This window comes from Gopherus flavomarginatus, chromosome 23 (assembly GCF_025201925.1).
Source record: "Gopherus flavomarginatus isolate rGopFla2 chromosome 23, rGopFla2.mat.asm, whole genome shotgun sequence".
NCBI lineage: Eukaryota > Metazoa > Chordata > Testudines > Testudinidae > Gopherus > Gopherus flavomarginatus.
The window spans coordinates 17,508,749-17,529,654 of record NC_066639.1 but is presented as its reverse complement, the minus strand read 5'-3'; the positions used below and the strand labels follow the sequence as shown (position 1 = coordinate 17,529,654).

General features: G+C 58.4%; 1 protein-coding gene across 1 annotated transcript; it reads left to right on the top strand.

The window, feature by feature from the left end:
- The first annotated feature begins 509 nt into the window (after positions 1-509).
- Positions 510-19,875, top strand: NAT16 (N-acetyltransferase 16 (putative)). Its single transcript, XM_050933520.1, has 5 exons — positions 510-616; positions 10,253-10,326; positions 11,991-12,200; positions 15,518-15,742; positions 17,705-19,875. Exons 3-5 carry the CDS (start codon positions 12,009-12,011, stop codon positions 18,257-18,259), a joined length of 972 nt encoding a protein of 323 aa, XP_050789477.1. The 5' UTR covers positions 510-616; positions 10,253-10,326; positions 11,991-12,008; the 3' UTR covers positions 18,260-19,875.
- Positions 19,876-20,906: the final 1,031 nt, after the last annotated feature.

Sequence of the window (20,906 nt, the reverse complement as noted above, 5' to 3'; positions counted from 1 at the left end):
CCAGGTGTGTGGGGGTGGGCAGGGAGGATTCTGTGGCTGGGGTGCAGGGAGATTGAGGTGCGGGGGGGTCTGTAACCCTGTGCTATGGGATGTCCATGGGGCACAGCCCCCCAGGTGTGTGGGGGCGGGCAGGGAGGATGCTGTGACGGGCGGTGCAGGGAGATTGAGGTGCGGGGGGGTGTGTAACCCTGTGCTATAGGGGGTCCATGGGGCCCAGCCCCCCAGGTGTGTGGGGGTGGGTAGGGAGGATGCTGTGACGGGGGGTGCAGGGAGATTGAGGTGCGGGGGGGTGTGTAACCCTGTGCTATAGGGGGTCCATGGGGCCCAGCCCCCCAGGTGTGTGGGGGTGGGCTGGATGCAGGCTCCCTCCCCCCTCCCAGGTCACTTTCTCCCGCTAGTGACGCACAGGCGCGGGGGGCGCGGGGGGGATTAGCCGGGCTCATGTGATGCCAGTGCCCCCCCCCCACAGTGCCCCCTCCAGCTGGGGGGGGCGGGGGCGGGGCTTAGTGCCCCGCTTTATAGCAGCCGCGGCCGGGCAGGGAGAGGGACCGACACAGCCCGGGCCGAGCCGCGGAGCCTGACCCCGCCGCCCCCCCACGACCGCCGGCTGCTCCGGGTAGGGACCCCGCCCCCCACATGGGGGGCACCGCGACCTCTAGGGATTTATAGGGGAGGGGGCGGCTCAGGGGAAGAGTGGGGGTTGGGGGGGTATTGGGGGATGTTTGAAGGAGAGGATGTGTGGGGAGGGGGTTACTGGGGGGTAGGGGGGTCTGGGGGGATTAGAGGGGGGTTGCTGGGGGAGGGGTGTCTCTGAAGGGGAGGGGTCTGGGGGGCTGCTGAGGGAGGGGTGTCTCTGAAGGGGAGGGGTCTGTGGGGGGCTGCTGGGGGAGATGGTGTCTCTGAAGGGGAGGGGGGTCTCGGGGGGCTGCTGGGGGAGGGGGTGTCTCTGAAGGGGAGGGGGGTCTGGGGGGCTGCTTCGGGAGGGGGGTCTCTGAAGAGGAGGGGCCTCTGGGGGGGCTGCTGGGGGAGGGGGTGTCTCTGGCTCTATTAGCGCATCCCCACTTCGTGCTAAGACACCCCTCCCGCAGGCTGCTGCCCCCCCGCATCTCCGGTGGGGGGATGCCGCTGGCCCCTCCCCCATTGCTACCAGGGAGACGTCGCCATTACCCGGACACCTGGGTCCCTGAGGATGCGCTCGGCCCCCGGGGGGGAGGGGGCGGGCGGGGCCCGATCCTCCCTCTTCCCCCGCCCCCCCGTCACTTCCCCCTGGGAACAAAGGCTGGGGGGTGGGGAGATTGTCACCCCGGGGGGGGCGCAAGGCAGGTGCCACGGGGAGGGGCACAGGGACGGAGCTACCCCCCCACCTGTCCCCTGTGCCTGTGCCCCCCCGTTCCCTCCCCTCCTTCACAATGTTACCCCTTGCTTAGGAAAACCCGGGGGCTTTTCTGAGGGGGGGGGCTGGCCTTGTCCCTCCCCAACTTCAGCCTCCCCGCCCCATTCCTGCTCCGTCTAGCTGCTTCTAGGGCCCCAGGGTGACCCCCCCACGCATACAGAGGAACCGGGGCACTTTCCCTGTGCCCCCCAAAAGGGGCTAGGCAGAGGGGCCAGCTGCAATCTGAGGTTACTCAGTGACCCCTCCCCCACATCCAACCCCCCCACCACGCAGCCCTCTCCCCTGCAGGCAGCCCTCTCCCACCCCACACCATCCCCCTTCCCTGCAAGCAGCCCTCCCCTCCCCTGCCCCACACCCAACCCCCTTCCCTGCAGGCAGCCCTCCCCTCCCCTGCCCCACACCCATCCCCCTTCCCTGCAGGCAGCCCTCCCCTCCCCGACCCCACACCCATCCCCCTTCCCTGCAGGCAGCCCTCCCCTCCCCGACCCCACACCCAACCCCTTCCCTGCAGGCAGCCCTCCCCTCCCCTGCCCCACATCCATCCCCCTTCCCTGCAGGCAGCCCTCCCCTCCTCGACCCCACACCCATCCCCCTTCCCTGCAAGCAACCCTCCCCTCCGCTGCCCCACACCCAACCCCTTCCCTGCAGGCAGCCCTCCCCTCCCCTGCCCCACATCCATCCCTCTCCCCTGCAGGCAGCCCTCTCCCTTTGCTGCCCCACACTAGCCGGCCTGCTGGGACCCATGTGGGGCACCCAGGGGACCCTCCAGCTAGACTGAGGTGAGGCGCATGGCTGGAGGGGCAGCCATAGGGCAGCTTTTCTCTTGCCCGTCACGTTGCAGCGTTAACGCCCCCCCCCACCAGATGGGACAGAGCGGGTAGCTAACTGGGACTCCCACCCCTCAGCAGTGTCACGGGGGCAGGCAGGGGGTCCCCAATCAAACCCTGTTTAAGGGCAGAGCTGGGTTCTGACCCGGGATCCCCAACCTTCAGCACGAGCAGCTGAGCCCCTGGCCTAGGGGGGACTCTGGAGTGGGGGAGGCTGGCCCCAGGAACAGTGAATTAAAGGAGAGCAGGAGGCACCCCCGCTATCAGCATCCCCCCGGTCTCCATCAGCCCTAGCCAGCACCTGCCTCGCTGGGCTGCAGCCGGCTTCTCCCAGGGGCTCCGGCCCCATTAATATCGAATGCAAGTGGGTGCTGCCCCGGGGCCCCCCCGGCACAGGTGGGTACCCCAATCCCCAGGGACGGCCCCTGGCTCAGGGGTCTGCCCATTCTCTGCTCTCTCTTGCCTGGCGCCCGCCTCCCACTGCCGGGCCGTGGGGGTCTCATTCTGGCACCACCACCTCGGCCCGAGGGAGTAGCCGAACGGGGCCCGACGCCGCAGCCATGGGCCAGGCGTCCACGCATGTAAAACAACCGATGGAAAAACGTCTCCACTTCTCCAAATGACCCCAATCGCGTGGCTACAAAGCGGGTCGGGGGGGCGCGGGCCCGCAGCTCGCCCCGTAACCGAAGGTGAGAGACGGGGCCGGCGAAAGGCAGAACCGGCCCGGACGCCGTGTTTGACCCGGACGCCGGTCAAATGCGATGTGACACCCCAGACCCAGCAGCTCCATCCACCCCCCTCTCGGATATGCCCCGGCGGGACTGTCTAGCTGGGGGGGCTGGGCCCCTGCGTTAATAAGACCTGACGCATCCCCCTCCTCCCCGTGCCTGCTCCCCCATCTCCCCCCCAGCAGATTAACACAGTCTGTTTTTAGCCGGGTGCTGAGAGCGTGACACAGACGAAGCTGAGAGATGCCGAACGCTGACTCCTCCAAAACTGAACTGGTGGTGGGGGAGGCAGGGTTTGCGGGGGGTCACAGCATCTTCCCAGCCCCCTATCCCCCCATGTGACCCTCAGCGGAAGGCCAGGAGAACAGGGGCACAGATTGGGTACCCCCATTCCGTTGCCATATGGCCCATCCAGCCTGGTACCCCTTCCCTCCCCCCCCAGTTCAGCCCCACGGGCCTGGCCACCTCTGTATCCCCCACCCCACCCCAAACTGGCAGGCCCAGATGCAGGGGTGTCTATGGGGTGGGTGGGCGCACAGGGGTTCGGTGGGGGCTAGGTGTTTGAGGTGGGGGTAGGGAGGGTGAAGGGAGCTGGGTGGGAAGGAGATTTTCCATGGAGCCCTGGGATCGCAGGCACCAGACGCCAGGGGGATGGGCCCAGGCTGGGGTGAGGGAGGGGAACTGGTCCGACCCGTCTGTCCATGACAAGGGGACCAATGGAGCGGCTGGTGCCAGCCTGGGGGGGAGGGGGCCCACTCCCCGCATCCGTCCCCCCACTACCCCGGCCCTGGGGATGGGACAGCTTGCAGCTGGGGGGAGGGAGGTCCCAGAAATGGGACAAGACAGCTGCCCTTGCTCCACAGCTGCCCCACCCGTGTCAGACCCCCCCTGGTCTGCAGCCGTCCCTGGGCATCGTAGGCACAACAGCCCCACGGTGACCAGGGCTCGAACCCTGGGATAGGGCAGGGACCAGCGCTGGGTCCCGGCCGCACCATGGCAGAACAGAGACGAAGGGAGATGGGTGGGGGGCTGGCTGGAGGGAGTGCACCAGAATGGACGTGGGCCCTGCCCCCCCAAGACTCTGCACGTCCTTAGGGGGCCGGGATGAATATTTCAGGGGGGCAGCGGGTCGGGTTCCTGGGCCAGACATTTCCATCTCACATGGCCTAGCTGTATCCCGCCCCGCACCGCCCCTGCAGGCCGCCTCGGGTTTCCATTAATATTAATGTCCAGCTCCCGGCGCGGTGAAACCAGAGACCCCCCGACCTGCCCAGGCAGCGTCTGCTCAGGGGAGATGCCAGCTCCAAGTGGGGGGAGCCCAAGGCTGGGCTACTGGGGGCTGTGGGTCGGGAGTGAGGGGCACCGGCAGAGCTGGGGGGGACCCCTAGGGCTGGGACAGCAGGAGAAGCTGTGGCTGATGACACTTACCCAGCTTCCCATCACTCTGCATCCCAGCGTGTCCCCCATCAAATCTCATTTGGACACAAAATTAATCTTCACTTCCTTTCGCTGTATCTTAGTGCCGGGCGAGGGGTCCCCGGGTAACCAACCACCCCGCCCCAGAGATGAGCGCATCTCAGCGCCGGGCGAGGGGTCCTCGGGTAACTGGCCGCCCCACCCCAGAGGTGGCTGCATCTCAGTGCTGGGTGAGGGGTCCCCGGGTAACCGGCTGCCCCCCCCCCCCCAGAGGTGGCTGCATTTCAGAGACTCACCCGGCTGTTTGCAGTGCCGGTGAGTGCTGTAGCCTGACAGGCTGCACTAATTATAGGAAGATAAGGCCCTGAAACACAAGCCCTTGTATCAGAGGCCCGGTCTGAGGCCTGAACTGAGGTCATGGTCAAGACCTTGCTAAGATAAAGCAAAGTGAAGCTGTGAGCCAGAGGCAGGCCCTGCTCCCAGACGTTGCCAGGAGGAAGGCTGCGAAAAGCACGTGCACACTTGTGAGCACTAATAAGATGAACATGCCGCAGGATGGCACCAGAACATCCCAGTACGAACACGTCCCACAGAGATAACGAGGAACAGGCTGACCCGTCCTGAAGACAGGGGCAAAAGGATTAGACTTGTTTGTTTGAACCAACCTGTACCAGGGCAGAGGCAACACCCTCAGCAGTGATGTGCAACTTGTTTGTCCCTATGTGGGAGAATGCACCCCTGGGGCGGGGTCTTTGTCTGGCCTAGGGGGCAGTGGAAAATCCTGCCACTGACTGAGCCAGTCCATTGCCGGGGGCACAGATATACTAGCAGCGCCTTGGATATCTAATCTGGGGAGCTGGAGACTGTGTTTCGTTTGGCAGTAAACCTGGCCGGGTGCCTTCGTCCCTTATCGGAGCCTGTGGTCATTCAGGATCTGCAGAGCCGGGGCAGCACACAGAGGGAACACGCGCACAGTTGACTGATACCAACACTGACCAGAGCCAAGCTCCGCATCGGTAGTGTCTGACATTGGTGACCCCGATGTGATGATAAGTCAGCTGCGTACGCGTGTTCCTGTGTCCTGCCCTGGCCCTGCACGGGTCGCTGACACCGAGAGGAAGGCCCCATGCCCCGTTCTTCTCCAGCAATTGATCCTGAGCATGTTGTCTGGTTTCATGGGGTTGTAACAGTTTGTGATTTTTGGCTCAGTCTTACCCTTAGAGCAACGATAAGGGTGGAGCACATCGGAAATCTCAATGTCCATTTCACGCTTGTATTTGCCGGGCTCCAGTTGTCGCAATTCCATCGGATGCTGTTTGCTTACGTCCTGAGGAGGAAGTTTCTCCTGCGACCTGACCAATCGATACAGCTTTAACTGAGTAGCATGGTAGAGTTTGTCTTTATTACCCTCGCCTGCTGTTATTCTGATCTTATACGCTGCTGAACTGCGTTTATCGACGATTTGGACAGGTCCGACCCATCGAGTACAAAACCCTTGTTCTGGGGATTGATATGATAACAACATTACTTGGTCTCCAACCCCCCAAGTATTCTCTCTCTGGTTTTTGTCAAAGTGAGCCTTTGCCTTACGTCTGGATTTTCCCAATTTGGCAGCTACCTGCAAGTGGATCTGATTTCAATGTTTTTGCAGATTCTGCAGGTAGGTATGCATTTGTATTCCTTCTAACTGAGTGCCACTGGTGCGCCCAATTAAATGTTCTGGTAATCGCATCGTTTGGCCTGTCACCACTTCAAAGGGGGGTTTATCAGTAGCTGCAGCCGGTGTCGCTGTCGATGCCATTAAAATTAGAGGCACAAGAGTGTCCCAGTTACGTCCATTGGCAGCAACCAGTTTCCTCAACATCACTTTTATAGTCCGATTGGTTCGTTCCACCATCCCAGATGACCGTGGTCTGTATGGGATGTGGGATCTCTGCGGGGGTCCCTAAAGAACTGTCCCATGAAATGTGATCCCTGGTCCGATTCTACCTCTGCAGGGATCCTCCCAGTGAGAGACGACTTGTTCTGCTAGGACCTTGGCGGTGGCTTTTGCAGTGTTGACTTGAAGAGGAAAATGCCTCTACCCACCTTGAGAAAGGGATCGATAACCACTGCTAGGTATCGGTTACCTCTTTGAGTCCCTGGCAAAGGACCTACAAAGTCAATCTGCAAAGACATCCAAGGCCCTTCATACACCTAAGATTTTAAGGGCGCGTTTCTTTTGTACAAAGGATCTATTGTTAACGAGCCTTCTCTTTCTGTTCTGGAAAGTTCTCGGGTGACTTTCGCTATGTTTTTATCCGAATTCTACATTTCTTTAAACTCTGGTACGAGGTTTACCTTGATGGTAATAACTAGAACCGTCAACAAAGAAATGATACCTATTAATGGCATCTGTCTCCTGGATCAAAGGTTGGAAAAGCTTTTGTTTTTCCTCCCCCCTTACATCCAATTGATCAAGATCGGGACACACGTGTGGCTTCGCTTGATACAGTGGGGCAGTTGGTAACAAAGATGATGTCCTCAGAGGTTTGACCGCGATATCTCTGCCTTGCAGCAGAAATGCCCAGTGGGCTAGGCGAGTATTTGAGACTTGCCTATTGACAATGAGAACAGAATGAGAGTGTGCCATGAGTATGTTATGATTGGGCTGAGGCCAATTAGACATGAAAAGTGTTGTATGGCCCAACTGGTGGCCAGTAGGGACTTTTCACAAATATCATATTTAAGTTCAGTTGATGACATGAAATGTGAGGTGTCGGCCACAGGTCTGATTGTCCCAGGCCTCTGTTGTGAGGCCAGAGCTACTAACGCATTAACACTCACCACTACCTCTGGCTGAGCGGGTATCTCCTTCCACAACGCTAGTGACTGCCATGCATCCACAGTCACGTTTGTGTTTAGCAAAGGTGTCCGCATGCTTGTGAAGTAACTCCTGTAACTCGGGTTGGTCTGCACGTTTGGCCACGCTTTTGTTCAAATCATACCCCTCAGGTTCAGAGTCCTCCACTGGAGACACCATGCCGCACTCAGGTATGACTACTGGTGAGTCGTCCTTCACCTGGTCTCCGATCAGACATGACAATGGGTTACCCAGATCAAGAACACAATAGTTCTTTGGGTCTGCTAATTTCATCAGTGCAGAGGTATGAACCTTTCCTAGGTGACCTCTCTGTACTTCAGTGGGTGTAGGGAGTGTGGTAACAACCTGATTACTTGCAAAAGTTGCAAGTGTCTTTCTACGCCCTGATGACAGAGAAGAGGATCTAGGATCCTTGACATGGGTAATGCTAATTGCTGCCTCAGTATCTATAATAAAATTCCTGTGGATGCCCTCTACCACTGCAGATACTGTGGGTCTCCTGCCTGCATCCCTGCCTAACGGGGCTAGGACCATGCTCGGGGCTGGTTGGCGTTATGCTGAGTAATTTGTAGAGCATGCAGGCAGATAGTCTATGGGTTTTCCTCCTGTCTCTCTGGAGGCTGTTCATCGGTGTTGGGATTTTGTGGTTCCCAATGAATCAGATGCTGGGCAGAATCAAGGGTCTTCGCTTCAATTGGCTTCAATTCAACAAGGCTTTATTCAATGTGCACAATGGGAAAGCCCCTGGTACAGAAATCAGGCAGAGTCCCTCCAGCAAGGAGCCCCCCCATTGCTGTGTTATAGCACAAGGCACTTACACAACACAAGCCTCCAACCAATCATATTGAACCTTTTCATATATGGATTTGTTCATCACATGCCCGTACTTCGCCACTCCACACGCTGAGCTCACCCCCCGGCCTTCTCAAGAATGTTCTTACGGTGGTGAGACGCCACATGCGTCTTGATGCACAAGTACCTTGTAAATCACGTTTTGTTTCAACTGAACCCTTCACCGGAGAGAAGGAAATGAGTTAATGGAGGCCACCGGACGGTTTGAGGGTGCCGGGCTCTGACCTTCCGTCATCAGCTCATTCACTAGGGCTCCGAGTTTCTGGATATCCCATCCCTGAGCCTTAAGCATCATTACAGCTGAGTTCTTATCTTTGACTTGGGTTTCTGCAGGCGTGAATTGTTCTGTGCGGCATTTGAAAAGAAAGGCACAAGGTCCCGGGCCCCTATATGGGATTCAAACGCATAACCCTGTCGAGGGGCATGCCCACTCGAAGGTCCTAGGCAATGCTGATGGTTGCCCACATGGTGATGAACGTCCACCCAAAGGGGCTGGGACCTCCTGAGCTATATGGTGCCAATGTAACATTGGGTGGAGGAGCAGGAATTGTGTTCCTCAGTTGTTGTATCTCTCTCTGTTGTAACCGAGAGATTACTACACCACAAGCACCAGCTACTTGTGTCACTTGTGACACCACATCTTCTAGTCCAGGGGTCGGCAACCTTTCAGAAGTGCTGGGCTGAGTCTTTGTTTATTCATGCTAATTTAAGGTTTAGTGTGCCAGTCATACGTTTTAGCGTCTTTAGAAGGCCTCTTTCTAGGAGTCTATAATATAGAACTAAACTATTGTTGTATGTAAAGTAAATAAGGCTTTAAAAATGTTTAAATTAAAATGCAGAGCCCCCCGGACCGGCAGCCAGCACCCAGGCAGTGTGAGTGCCACTGAAAATCACCTCGCGTGCTGCCTTCGGCACGTGTGCCATAGGTTGCCTGCCCCCGTGTGATGTTATGAGTGTGATATAATATCTCATTGAAAGGGGACAGGGCCAGAAAGAGTTAATTAACTCACAGGCTAACCTAACCCATGGACAACCTTAGAGACTGGTTAGGAAGATCTGTAAATGAACAGAGCTTTGAAATGCAGCCAGCATTGTTAGAGGTAGAAGGGAAGGTGTTTGCTCAGGTCTTCTGATGTCAGCAAACAAGTCTTGTCTACCATTTGAAGATCAAAAAAGGAATATTAACATTTAGGAAGACACTGGAGTGAAATAGGATTATTGTCTGTGTGTCTCTTTGACGGTTGTGGTAACCTGTATCTGAACTGTTTAATGGCTAAATTACCCTGTGCTAATTGCCAGGATGTTTGGGAGAAGGAGTTAAGCCTATTGTTTTCTCAGGCCAAATGGCTGCTGGGACACAATCGTGCTTCATCTCAAATCTGCTCTGGGTTTCAAGAGGGGGAAACCTTAAGCCAGAAGGACTGAGATCCCCAGTCATTGACTGGAGTCACCCTGAATATGGACATTGGACTATAACCTCTGGACTATTTCTAAAAAGACCTTTGGCAACTGCAGGCTCATCTCTGCTGTGTCTGAACCTCAAGAATTGAAATCAGGTCTCTCTGTAGATTGATCTTTTAACCAACACTCTCTCTCTCTCTCTTTTCTTTTTAATAAATTTTAGCTGAGTTAATAAGAATTGGCTCTAAACGTGTGTTCTGGGTAAGATCTAAGTTATAATTGCACCTGCGAATGTGGCTGATTCTTTGGGATTGAAAGAACCTTTTCTTTGATATGATGAGATAAGATTTTCAGTGATCATCATCATATCTGACGTGTGTCTGGATGGAGGCCTGAGGCTGGGCACTTGAAGGGAACTGCGGTGTTTGGAATATGAGTAACCAGTGAGGTGCTAGGGAAGCTGTTTTGTGCCGGTTGGGAAATCTAAGTATTGGCATATCCACCAGCTTCTTGGCTTCGTCTGCCCTGTTCTGTTTGCAGTTCACCCTAATTGAGTGACCTCAGCTGGCTCCCACGGGCAGCACCGTCACACCTTGTGCTAGTCCTTGAACAATCAGGGTCTCCAAAGGCACTCCTGGGGCAGACACTACCAGAGGAGAGGAGATTTCCTCCCCCTTTGCTCTGCTTGTCTCATCCTTACATCACTCGTCACCTCCTCTATGATGACCCCCTCCTGTGGTGCCACCCTGAGACTTATTTTTTCTCTCTGCAGACGGCTGGTATCTCCTGCACCGCTAACTTCTCCCCGTGGCTCCTCAGACTCCAGCTCCAGCTCTGCTCCTAAAGGTACCGTATCAGCCTGAGCTAAATCTCTTGCCCTAGTTCTGCAGATTTTTGTCTCCGTCCCGTGCCACCAAGGATGGGAACCGATTCCTTACCCTCCTCTGACACAGCTCTTAACTTTTTCAACTCTCTGATTCTTTCTAACAGCCGACCATGGGCTGATTTATAGCCGTCCAGTGGTTTTAAGCTGGCATCCACACTTTGCTGGGCTGTCCTCAGGAACTCAAATTTTTATTTAATTTCTTTCCTAGCGAACTATCAGCTACGAGCAGACATGCAAATGTTGTTTCCTTCACCAGTTTAGCCTTTCTTTTCCTTTTTCCCTGCTTTATTTCTACATCAAATGCATAGCTCACAAAACCCCGTGGGTTACAATGCGTAGAGATCATCTCGCTCTTCCTCAGCTGTTCTGAACCTTCTCCATGTTCCCGAACGTCTTTTCTGGCAAAGTTTTTTAAAGCCGGACGGCGGGTAACTCCACTTACCTTGACGCGTAACATGGAACTCATTTGAATTCTAACACTTCACTAGCTTATGTAATAAACTATAATGACCACTCTGCTGCTTTACTCTGTAACTGTAGGTGTCCCTCGACTCCACAGAAATAACCGGAAAAAATCCCCCAAACTGGTTACACCTAGTTCAATAAGTCCCAAATAAGTGGTAGAAGGGTGGGGGCACGTTTCCTCTCCTCCCTCAATGGCTCGTTGCTGATCAAGAGGTCTTTTCCCTCTGTCGGGACCTGCCAAACAGCTGGGGAACTGAGGCAGATGGATCAGAGGTGCAGACTGAAGAACGCTACAAGTTCTGAGTTATTGCGGCCTCTTAGTGACAATTAATACATAGATTTATCGACTCCCCCACCACGCTAGTGTGGGTCATCAGGCCCAATGCCACGGCTTATATCTTATCGGTACCATTCGTTACAACTTCAACGTCCAACAAAACCCCTTAAACGCACGTACCAAATTAAATAACAATACTCTACCTAATAACACGGTTACTTTATATTCTTACCTTTTATCTTGCAAGATTAAATTCAAAACCTGTAAGTTACAACTTTAAGTCAAAACCACAATACAGAACCAGAAATACTGGGACTGCTGCCAAGCTGCAGCCACATGAAATGAGGCTTCTGTGTTTTTAAGAGTAAGACACAATCTCTAACCCTCTGTAACTTTAACCGTTTACTTATGTCTCAGGTGAGATTCTCAGGGGTCTAAGGAGGCCTGGAATCCCTGACAATTCCTGTCACACGCTCCTCGAGACTCCTGCCTGGCTCGCCAGCCTGTACCTTGATTTAGGATATATTGATAATATTAATCTGGATAATATGGGAACTTCATTCATTTAATTAAATTAATAATATTAAATAATAATTAATTAACATTATGGTAACAAGATGAAGATCAACTTTACTTTCTGGGTAAAAAGTCTTAATCTAGATATGCTAACTTTTCCATAGCCTAACATACAGAATATGGTCTGTAGGACTCTTCCATTGCAGCCAAACTTACTTTTAATATTAATCTATAAACTTATTACAATAAAACAAATACTTAAAGCTCTAGCTGTGCAAGCAAGCAGGTTAACAGCCCTGGTGTGTGTGGATGTCCGGGGATGTCCCCTGCCCGTGGCGGTTCCATGCCTTTGCTCTCGCTCCGCAGCCCCGCTAGCCAGGCGGCATGAAGCTGGAGCCGGGGCTGAGCAGTGACCCGCAGCTGCAGTTCATGGTGGCGACGGAGAAGGAGTTTGAGGAGATCCTGGCCATGTCGAAGGGCATCTACGGGGGCCTGGATTATCTCCCCAGCCGCTACCACGCCTGGATCCGTGAGCCCAACCGCACCGTGGTGCTGGCCAAGAAGAACGGACAAGTGGTGAGTGAGATGTCAGACCCGGCAGAGGGAAGCACCTGGGGCTGAGTGAGCCAGGTTGGGAGTCCCCCATATAAAAAGACCCCAGATGCTACTCCACAGAGGTGGCTGCATCTCAGTGCTGGGTGAGGGGTCACTGTATAACCAGTCGCCCCACCCCAGAGCTGGCCGCATCTCAGCGCAGGGTGAGGGGTCCCTGGGTAACCAGATGACCTGCCCCAGAGGTGGCTGCATCTCAGCACTGGGCGAGGGGTCCCTGTGTAACCAGCCACCCCGCCCCAGAGGTGGCTGCATGTCAGCACTGGGCGAGGGGTCCCTGTGTCACCAGCCGCCCTGCCCCAGAGGTGGCTGCATCTCAGCGCCGGACGAGGGGTCCTTGGGTAACTGGCCACCCCGCCCCAGAGGTGGCCGCATCTCAGTGCCAGATGAGGGGTCCCTGTGTCACCGGCCGCCCCACCCCAGAGGTGGCTGCATCTCAGTGCCGCGCGAGGGGTCCCTGGGTAACTGGCTGTCCCACCCCAGAGGTGGCTGCATTGCACTGCTGGGTGAGGGGTCCCTGTATAAATAGCCCCTGCTCTCCACCCAGAGGTGGCCGCATGTGAAGTCTGTATTCCTGCCACCCCCTCACCCTGTAGCTTGCAATAAGCCCCCCCCCCGCCCCGGCTGTCTGCATCCCAGCACCTCCCCCAGTACGGCTTTTCCCCCTGCCCCATTTCTCAGCTCCCGGCCGGCTCCCCGCCCTGACCTGCTTTGAGCTGCGTCAGGATTGACCCGTGTCCCTGGCTGTTATAGATCCGCATCACGCTGGTGTCAGAGCCAGAGGTGGGCGCATCACCCGTGAACCCCGCTCCCTGCCGGGTTCAGGTCTTACCTCCAGCCAGCCCAGCCCCTGAACCGTGAGAAACCTGAGCTGATGAGCTGGACCCGGCTGGTCCGGGTGCAGGACCCACCTGGCGCTGGGGTAGGGGGGGCGAACCGACCATGGCTTCAGCTCTGGCCTCGAGCCCCCGGAAATGGGTGACACAGGAGCGAATGTGTGTTTGCACTCAGTGCTTGGCCAATGGGGGACTGGGGCGGGAGCCATGTGATGTCTGTCCAGGCAGAATTACCTGGGAGGGGTGTTCAGATTCAGAGCTGTCTGATGGGACCTGACCAAATGATGAATTCTTGTAATGACTCCAGGGGTCCACGATATAAAAAGCCCCCCCCATTGCTACCCCCAGAGGTGGCTGCATCTCAGCGCTGGGCGAGGGGTCCCTGGGTAACCAGCTGCCCCACCCCAGAGGTGGCTGAATCCTGTGACTGGAGGGGATAGGCTGAAATTCAGCCTCTGGTCATATATAGCCTGGTAATGCCTAAAAGCCTGGCCCTGCCCGGCCCATGAGTGAGATCAGGGCTCTGTCAGAAACCGGGCCTGGGAGGGTCATGCCTAGTGGTTGGGGCAGCGGCAGCAAGGCCGGGAACGAGGGCAGGGCTGGGAGCAGAGCCGGGAGCCAGCCTGGCGCAGGACAGGGCCCGTGGGCCTGTTACCACCTGCAGGAAGAAGAGACTCCCAGAGCCCTGTCGCCTGTGAGGTCTTTATACCTGCTTGGGGCGTCACCAGCCCAGCCGCTGGCTGGTGGATTGGCTGGAGCCTAGCGCAGGAATGAGTCATCCCCGCCTGTGGCTTAATCAGCCTGTAATTAAGGGATGACTCATCACCCCCCCAGGTCTCTGTTGTGCAGGTGCCCCCCCACGCCTCCCTGAGATCAGGGTCCCCCGTCATGCTGGGTGCTGCTCAGACCCTCCCGATGCAAGGCACGGGGCGGGGGGGGGGGGATTTATTTAAATCATCCGTTTTAACCGGCTTTTCTATTTGTCCTGCAGTTCCTTTTCCAGCCCAAGGTGCAGTCGCATGGGGTGGCTCCAAGCCAGTGACTCTGGCCCCCTTTCAGGGGTCAGACTGTCTTGCGCACCCCTAAGCTACCCCTCACTTCAAAACCACAAAAATCAGCCACCAAAATGACTGGAAAATGGCCGATTTCCTCCTGGTTACCATAGAATTACCAAATAAATCAGCTGGAATATAACTGCTGTGCTCACATCTCAGAGTATCGTACACAGAGCCGCATAAACCACTCGCTGTCTGTGGGAAACTTTACTTCGGCCTGACTTCGCTCGTGATTGTTATGCAGCCTCTTGTAAAACTAGGCAGCTATTCCCCGGGAGGCTGCACCCCCAGCGGACCCCCCGGGGGTGCACACATCCCTGGCTGAGAACCGCTGCGCTGACCATTCAGCCGGGGGACCACCGCTAACGGGGATCTTAACGCGCCCTGTGGTCTGGCCGTTTGCTCTGCAGGAGGCTGTGCAGCGGGCTTCATTAATCGTGCGTTTTGGGTCAGGAACTGGTGCCGGGGGCCTCGCCTGGTCCCCTTTCTGTTGGGGTTTTGGTCAGGCCGTGCTCAGACGGGCGCCGGAGCTAAGAGAAACACCCCCCAAGCCCCTTTATGCAGTGAAAACTACACAGGGTCGTTTTAGGGGGCAAGACAGAGATGCCACATTTATTATGATAACAATTTGATTTATGACCAATAACGAATACCTAATACACACGCACACACATGCACACACACACACATCAGATGTTCTGCATTTTTCCTTATCCCTGTCAGGCTGTTAATTGGCTCTCAGCTAAACAACCCCTATATTTTGGTAACAGTTCCCAGTCCTGAAGACAGCTTAAGTTCATGGCTTGATTTCCCAGCTTGGGTTCGTAGCTTGTGGCAGTAACTGGCCAGGAAAGCCGGACACAAGGACTAGCTGGGTCTCTGTTGGGCCTGCACCGATGCCCGTCCATGTTGGCAGCAGAACATTACCCTCCAACATCTCCCATCTCACCCATCCTTTCTGTAGGCTTTAGTCTGAATCCAGAGTCTATAGGTCTTGCTGTGTCACTGCCTCTGGGTTTGGTGATTGATCACCCATCAATTGCAGGCGTGACTGGTAGCCTGGGACCTGGCTTTGATCTCCCCTCTATTGCACCTTGTCTGTTTAGGGTGGGTTGATTCCATCATCCGTCCAGACCTCAGTCACACAGCTAACCTGAATTAATACAATTACAGCAGGGTTTGCAGAAATGAAGTTTGCAGCAAGCGTACAAAATGGAGCAAGGGTTGTAAAATGGAATTTGAATTCCAATCTGGCAAACGGTGAGCAGACGTTACAATACTGAAACCGTGCAGGTCTCAGGGATTTAAGTCTCGTTAATTCCAGCGGTGGTTCAATTCCCGCCCGGCCGGTGCTAACCCGCTGCCCCCCCCGCCCCTCTTTCCTCCCCAGATTGGGCTGCAGTCGGTCTGCGTGGTGGACGCCGGGGAGACGGCGCTGGTGGAGGGGCTGCGCGTGGCACCCTGGGAGCGAGGCAAGGGCGTGGCCGGCGTCCTGCAGCGGTTCTGCACCGAGCTGGTCAAGGAGCAGCATCCCGGAGTGAAGGTGTCACGGCTGACACGGGACGACAAGCTGGGCCCCAAGGACTTCAAGAAATACCGGCTGATCACCAAGCAGGTAGACGCAGGAGGAGGGGATATTAAATGCATGACGGTAGCGCCCTGGGGGAGGAGGGGGGGGCTGAGATCCGGGCCCCTTTGTTCTGGGCACCACAAACCCCCCACACAGCGAGAGACCCGCTGACTAGGTGAAGAACCATCCTCCCCACTGATGGGGAAACTGAGGCCCAGAGCCTTGCGGTGACTTGCCCCAGGTCACACAGAGCTGGGAAAAGGTCCCAGGCACAGAACCCAGGGGCCCCCAGAACCGGGCACAGAACCCAGGGGCCTAAAGACAGGCACAGAACCCAGGGGTCTCAGAACTGGTCACAGAACCCAGGGGTCCCAGAACCGGGCAGGGAATCCAGGGGCCTAAAGACAGGCACAGAACCCAGGGGTCCCAGAACCGGGCAGGGAATCCAGGGGCCCCAGGCACCGAACCCAGGGGCCTCAGAACTGGTCACAGAAAGCAGGGGCCCCAGAACCGGGCACAGAACCCAGGGGTTCTAGAATCGGGCACGGAACCCAGGGTTCTAGAACCAGGCACAGAACTCAGGGGCCCCAGAACCAGGCACAGAACCCAGGGGCCCTAAAACCAGGCACAGAACCCAGGGGTCTCAGAACTGGTCACAGAACGCAGGGGCCCTAGAACTGGGCACAGAACCCAGGGGTCCCAGGCATAGAACTCAGGGGCCCCAGAACCGGGCATGGAACCCAGGGGTTCTAGAACTGGGCACAGAACTCAGGGGCCCCAGAACCAGGCACAGAACCCAGGGGCCCTAGAACCAGGCACAGAACCCAGGGGCCTCAGAACTGGGCACAGAACCCAATGGGCCTGGCTCTGGGGCCCACCCTTGGAAGCCTGGAGAGGTGATGGGAAAAGGGGGGAGATGGGGGAAGGACCCCCAGAGGGCTCAGGGCTGGAGAGACCAGCGGGAACGCACTGCAGAAGCTAGTTCCTCCCAGAGGAGGGGGAGCTGTGGGGGTCCGGCAGCCCCTGTGTGGGGGTGGGTTTGGGGGGATCTCTGCCACCTGGGGTGGGGGGTCTCTGGCTTGCCCTGGCTACTCCCGCTGGCCCCGGGGACCCTTCTCGTCCCTGGACTGGAGTCAGCTGCGCTTGGCAGCTGATCGGTCGGCTCTTGACTGCCTGGTCTCTCTGCCCAGGGTTAGGCTGCCCGTCACCCTGGTATCTGGCTCCTGGGAAGGTTGTGGCTGCTGACCCACTTTCCCTGGCTACGTGAGCCGGCTGAGCAGTGCCTGGCGGGGGCGGGGGTGGGGGCGGGCGGGTTTAGTTCAATTAGTGGAAATCAGTCACGTCATGTGATACTGGGAGAGCAAAATGGAGCAGCAGCGGGGGGGTCGAGGGAGGGAGGGAGAGGAGCCAGGACTCCTGGGTTCTCTGCCCAGCTCTGGGAGCAGAGTGGGATCTGGTGGGTGAGAGTAGGAGGCAGGACCCCTGGGTTCTCTGTCCTAGAGGGGACAGGTCCCTGCCCCATTCCCTGCCCTGGGCCGGGTGGGAGCCGGCGCCCCCTAGAGGGGACAGGCCCCTACCCCATTCCCCGCCCCCCTGAGCCAGCCAGTCCCTGCCCTGGGGCCGGGTGGGAGCCGGCGCCCCCTAGAGGGGACAGGCCCCTGCCCCATTCCCTGCCCCCCTGAGCCAGCCAGTCCCCGCCCTGGGGCCGGGTGGGAGCCGGCGCCCCCCAGAGGGGACAGGCCCCTGCCCCATTCCCCGCCCCCCTGAGCCAGCCAGTCCTTGCCCTGGGGCCGGGTGGGAGCCAGCGCCCCCTAGAGGGGACAGGCCCCTACCCCATTCCCTGCCCCCCTGAGCCAGCCAGTCCCTGCCCTGGGGCCGGGTGGGAGCCGGCGCCCCCTAGAAGGGACAGGCCCCTGCCCCATTCCCCGCCCCCCGGAGCCAGCCCGTGTCCGCAGCAGGGAGGTCCCCGTGGCCCACGGCTGGCTTACCTGCGTCTCTCCCCCGCAGGGCATCCTGCTGGTGCGGTTCAACGCGGCGGAGCTGCTGGCCCGGCTGGACGCTGCTGTGGCCCAGCTGCGGGCAGGCGGCTTCCAGCCGCTGCCCACAGAGGTGCTGGAGCCAGGCGAGGTGCGGGGCCTGGTGCTGAGCCCGACCTTCCAGAGCGAGGTCCTGCCCAACCGCACCATCATCCAGGACTGGCAGCCCTACAAGCCCAGCGAGCCCAACCTGGCCCTGCTGCAGCAGAAGCAGCTGCACTGGGTGGTGGATTGCAAGGCCCGGCCCACGGCTGCCTCCCTCTGCACCCAGCCCTTCCCCATCCCGCTGGGCGAGGACTGGGTCTACCTCAACATCGACGCCTTCGGCTGCCACCCCGCCCACCTGAAGAGCCAGCTGCTGCACCACCTGCGGGCCCGCCTGCCCGCCCTGCGGGGCAACGTCATGTGCCAGCTCTTCCTGGAGCCCAGCCTCTGGGGGGAGCTGGCCGAGTTCTGCCGGGCCGGCCTGCGGCTGGAGCTGGCCAAGGACTACACCGAGCAGTACCTGCTGGAGGCAGATATCTAGGGAGCTGGGGGGCAGGAGGATACTCCCCCCACCACTTCCTGGCCCCCCAGAAGCACTTTCTGAGCCTTGTTTCCCATCCCCCTAACTCGTTCCTGGCCCCCTAGAGGAACTCCCCTAGGAGACGTGACCCCCACCCACTCGCTTGGCAAGCCCTAGCGACGGTCGATGGAGCTGAGCAACGGTCGGCATGGTGATGGAACCTAGTGATGGTTGGTCCTGCAACAGAGCCCAGTGATGGTTGACAGAGCCTAGCAGCAGTTGACGTGGTGCCAGGGCCCAGATGGCTGGCATGACAATGGAGCCCAGTGACCGTTGATGGATCTTAGCAACAGTTGACATGGCGATGGAACCCAGTGAAGGTTGGCATGGCGATGGAGCCCAGTGACGGTTGATAGATCTTAGCAACAGTTGACATGGCAGCAGAGCCCAGTGATTGTTGATGGAACCTAGCAACAGTTGACATGGTGTTGGAGCCCAGAGATAGTTTGCAGGGCAACAGAGCCCAGTGATGGTTTATGTAGCCCACCAACAGTTGTCATGGTGACGGAGCCCAGTAATGGTTGATGTAGCCTACCAACAGTTGTCATGGTGATGGAGACCAGTGATGGTTGATGTAGCCTAGCAACAGTTGACATAGTGACGGAGCCCAGTGATGGTTGGCATGACAATGGAGCCCAGTGACAGTTGATGGAGCCTAGCAACAGCTGACATGGTGACGGAGCCCAGTGATGGTTGACATGGCAATGGAGCCCAGTGACAGTTGATGGAGCCTAGCAACAGTTGACATGACAATGGAGCCCAGTGACGGTTGATGTAGCCTAGCAACAGTTGACAGCAACAGAGCCCAGTGATGATTGATGGAGCCCAGCAACAGTTGATGTGAGAATGGAGCTTGGTGACAGTTGGCATGGCAAAAGGTCCCAGTGATGGTTGATGGAGCCTAGCAACAGTTAACATGACAACGGTGCCCTGCAATGGTTGACAGACCCTCCCACAGGCTGCTGGATCCCAGAGATGGTCGCCATGCTGATGGAGCCCTAGCAATGGCTGCTGGAAACCCATGTGCAGGGCTCAGCTCTCCCCTCCCCGCAAAAAACCTGCCTGGAAGCCAGGCCTAGAGCCACCCTGCCCCCCAGTGATGCCTCTAAACTGAGTAACGTGCAATATAGAGTCTCATAAACGGAGATATATTTATAAAGTTGCCTGCAACAGGAATCCTCCCCTCTCATCGTGCCATTAGAGCCCCCCCCAGCGTTAGAGCCCATCCCCCCCATCCCATCACTGGATCCCCCCCCCCGGCACTACACACTAAACCCTCCCCCACCCCAGCACATTCTCCCACCCCCGGGAGGTCAGGAGCAGGGATCCCGTCTCCCTCCCTTGGGGCAGTAACTTGGGGGGTGCCCCTCACGCCTGCTTTGCCTTTGCTGTCCCAGGCTGGGCTAAGCCCACCGTATTATTAATGCTAGTCTCTGATCCAGGTTAGATCAGCGATCCCCCCACCTCAACTCCAGGGCTGGCACAGAATGGGGGGGGCTGGAGGCCCTGGTTTCTTACCCCCCCAAGCTGTGATTCCCTCCCCCCATCCTGTGTGGCAATAAACCCCTCTCCCCTCAGCCCCTGCCTCACCTTTCATTTCTGCCCAGCGCCGGATGCTCCCCCAGGAGGGGTGGGGTGCCCCCATCGGGTGTGGGGGGCATCATGCTGCAGAAGTGGGGTGGTGGCCAGAGGCTGCTTTGTCCAGTGTCTGAACCTGGGGTGAGAGCCCAGACCAGGGGACAAATGTCACAGCTGCACCTCCCATGTGTCCCATTCCCCGGCACCCCTGAGCCAGCCAATCTGCCCCCTCAACCCAGCCAGTCCCTGCCCTGGGGCCGGGTGGGAACTAGCGCCCCCTAGAGGAGACAGGCCCCTGCCCCATTCCTCGCCCCCCTGAGCCAGCCAGTTCCTGCCCTGGGGCTGGGTGGGAGCCGGCGCCCCCTAGAGGGGACAGGCCCCTGCCCCATTCCCCGCCCCCCTGAGCCAGCCAGTCCCTGCCCTGGGGCCGGGTGGGAGCCGGCGCCCCCTAGAGGGGACAGGACCCTGCCCCATTCCCCGCCCCCCTGAGCCAGCCAGTCCCTGCCCTGGGGCCGGTGGGAGCCGGCGCCCCCTAGAGGGGACAGGCCCCTGCCCCATTCCCACCCCCCTGAGCCAGCCAGTCCCTGCCCTGGGGCCGGGTGGGAGCCGGCGCCCCCTAGAGGGGACAGGCCCCTGCCCCATTCCCCGCCCCCCTGAGCCAGCCAGTCCCTGCCCTGGGGCTGGGTGGGAGCCGGCGCCCCCTAGAGGGGACAGGCCCCTGCCCCATTCCCACCCCCCTGAGCCAGCCAGTCCCTGCCCTGGGGCCGGGTGGGAGCCGGCGCCCCCTAGAGGGGACAGGCCCCTGCCCCATTCCCCGCCCCCCTGAGCCAGCCAGTCCCCGCCCTGGGGCCGGGGGGGAGCCGGCGCCCCCTAGAGGGGACAGGCCCCTGCTCCATTCCCCCGCCCCCCTGAGCCAGCCAGTCCCTGCCCTGGGGCCGGGTGGGAGCCAGCGCCCCCCCCAGAGGGGACAGGCCCCTGCCCCATTCCCTGCCCCCCTGAGCCAGCCAGTCCCTGCCCTGGGGCCGGGGGG

Excerpts from the sequence above, each read along its gene's own strand:
- NAT16 (XM_050933520.1), top strand. The coding sequence starts at position 12,009 with ATGAAGCTGGAGCCGGGGCTGAGCAGTGACCCGCAGCTGCAGTTCATG. Across the intron at positions 12,201-15,517 it reads CCAAGAAGAACGGACAAGTG|ATTGGGCTGCAGTCGGTCTG; the intron begins GTGAGTGAGATG and ends TTTCCTCCCCAG. Across the intron at positions 15,743-17,704 it reads ACCGGCTGATCACCAAGCAG|GGCATCCTGCTGGTGCGGTT; the intron begins GTAGACGCAGGA and ends TCTCCCCCGCAG.